General features: G+C 36.6%; 1 protein-coding gene across 1 annotated transcript; it reads left to right on the top strand.

Moving 5' to 3' along the window:
- Nucleotides 1–6: 6 nt before the first annotated feature.
- LOC117109473 (heparan sulfate glucosamine 3-O-sulfotransferase 5-like) lies at nucleotides 7–590 on the top strand (the record flags this gene model as incomplete). The annotated part of the gene is made up of 1 exon (XM_033251834.1): nucleotides 7–590. A coding segment is annotated over exon 1 (570 nt), but the record flags the coding sequence as incomplete, so codon positions are not given.
- Nucleotides 591–593: the final 3 nt, after the last annotated feature.

Genomic DNA, 593 nt, shown 5'->3' with positions numbered 1-593 from the left:
TAGACTGGTATAAATCGCAAATGCCATATGCGTTAAGAAATCAGACAGTGCTAGACAAATCCCCTCAATATTTTGCGCCACAAACCTGCGATAAAATCAGAAAGGATTTACCTTCGGATGTGCATATAATTGCTATATTACGTGATCCAGTCGCACGTGCTGTATCCGACTTTGTTCACATACATGCTGTCCTAGAGAATGCTAAAAAGAAAGGGTCTGGTGCCTATGAAAAAGACGTCGCAAGACTAGAGAAAAGTTATGACCTCGTCAGCTCTCTTGAAGATTCTCTAATAGATGCCAATGGAAATGTAAGAATTGAAAATGGTATAATAAAAAAGGGAATATACGTAAACAACTTACGGTACTGGTTTAAACAATACCCAAGAGATCAAATACTTCTTATTGATGGAAATGATTTAACTAAAAATCCATACAAAGTTATGCAAACCATGGAGACATTTCTTGGACTGCAAACATATTTTACCGAAAAACATTTTTATTTCAACCCAGTAAAACGTTTCTATTGTCTAGCTCGTCCAATTAATGAGTGTATGAAAGGATTTAAGGGTCGACCACATCCTGTGTTGTCACAA

This window comes from Anneissia japonica, unplaced genomic scaffold (assembly GCF_011630105.1).
Source record: "Anneissia japonica isolate Jap-2015-1 unplaced genomic scaffold, ASM1163010v1 scaffold277744_len593_cov132_single, whole genome shotgun sequence".
In the NCBI taxonomy this organism is placed as follows: domain Eukaryota; kingdom Metazoa; phylum Echinodermata; class Crinoidea; order Comatulida; family Comatulidae; genus Anneissia; species Anneissia japonica.
The sequence above is the reverse complement of the archived record's forward strand: the minus strand, read 5'-3'. Positions and strand labels throughout refer to the sequence as shown.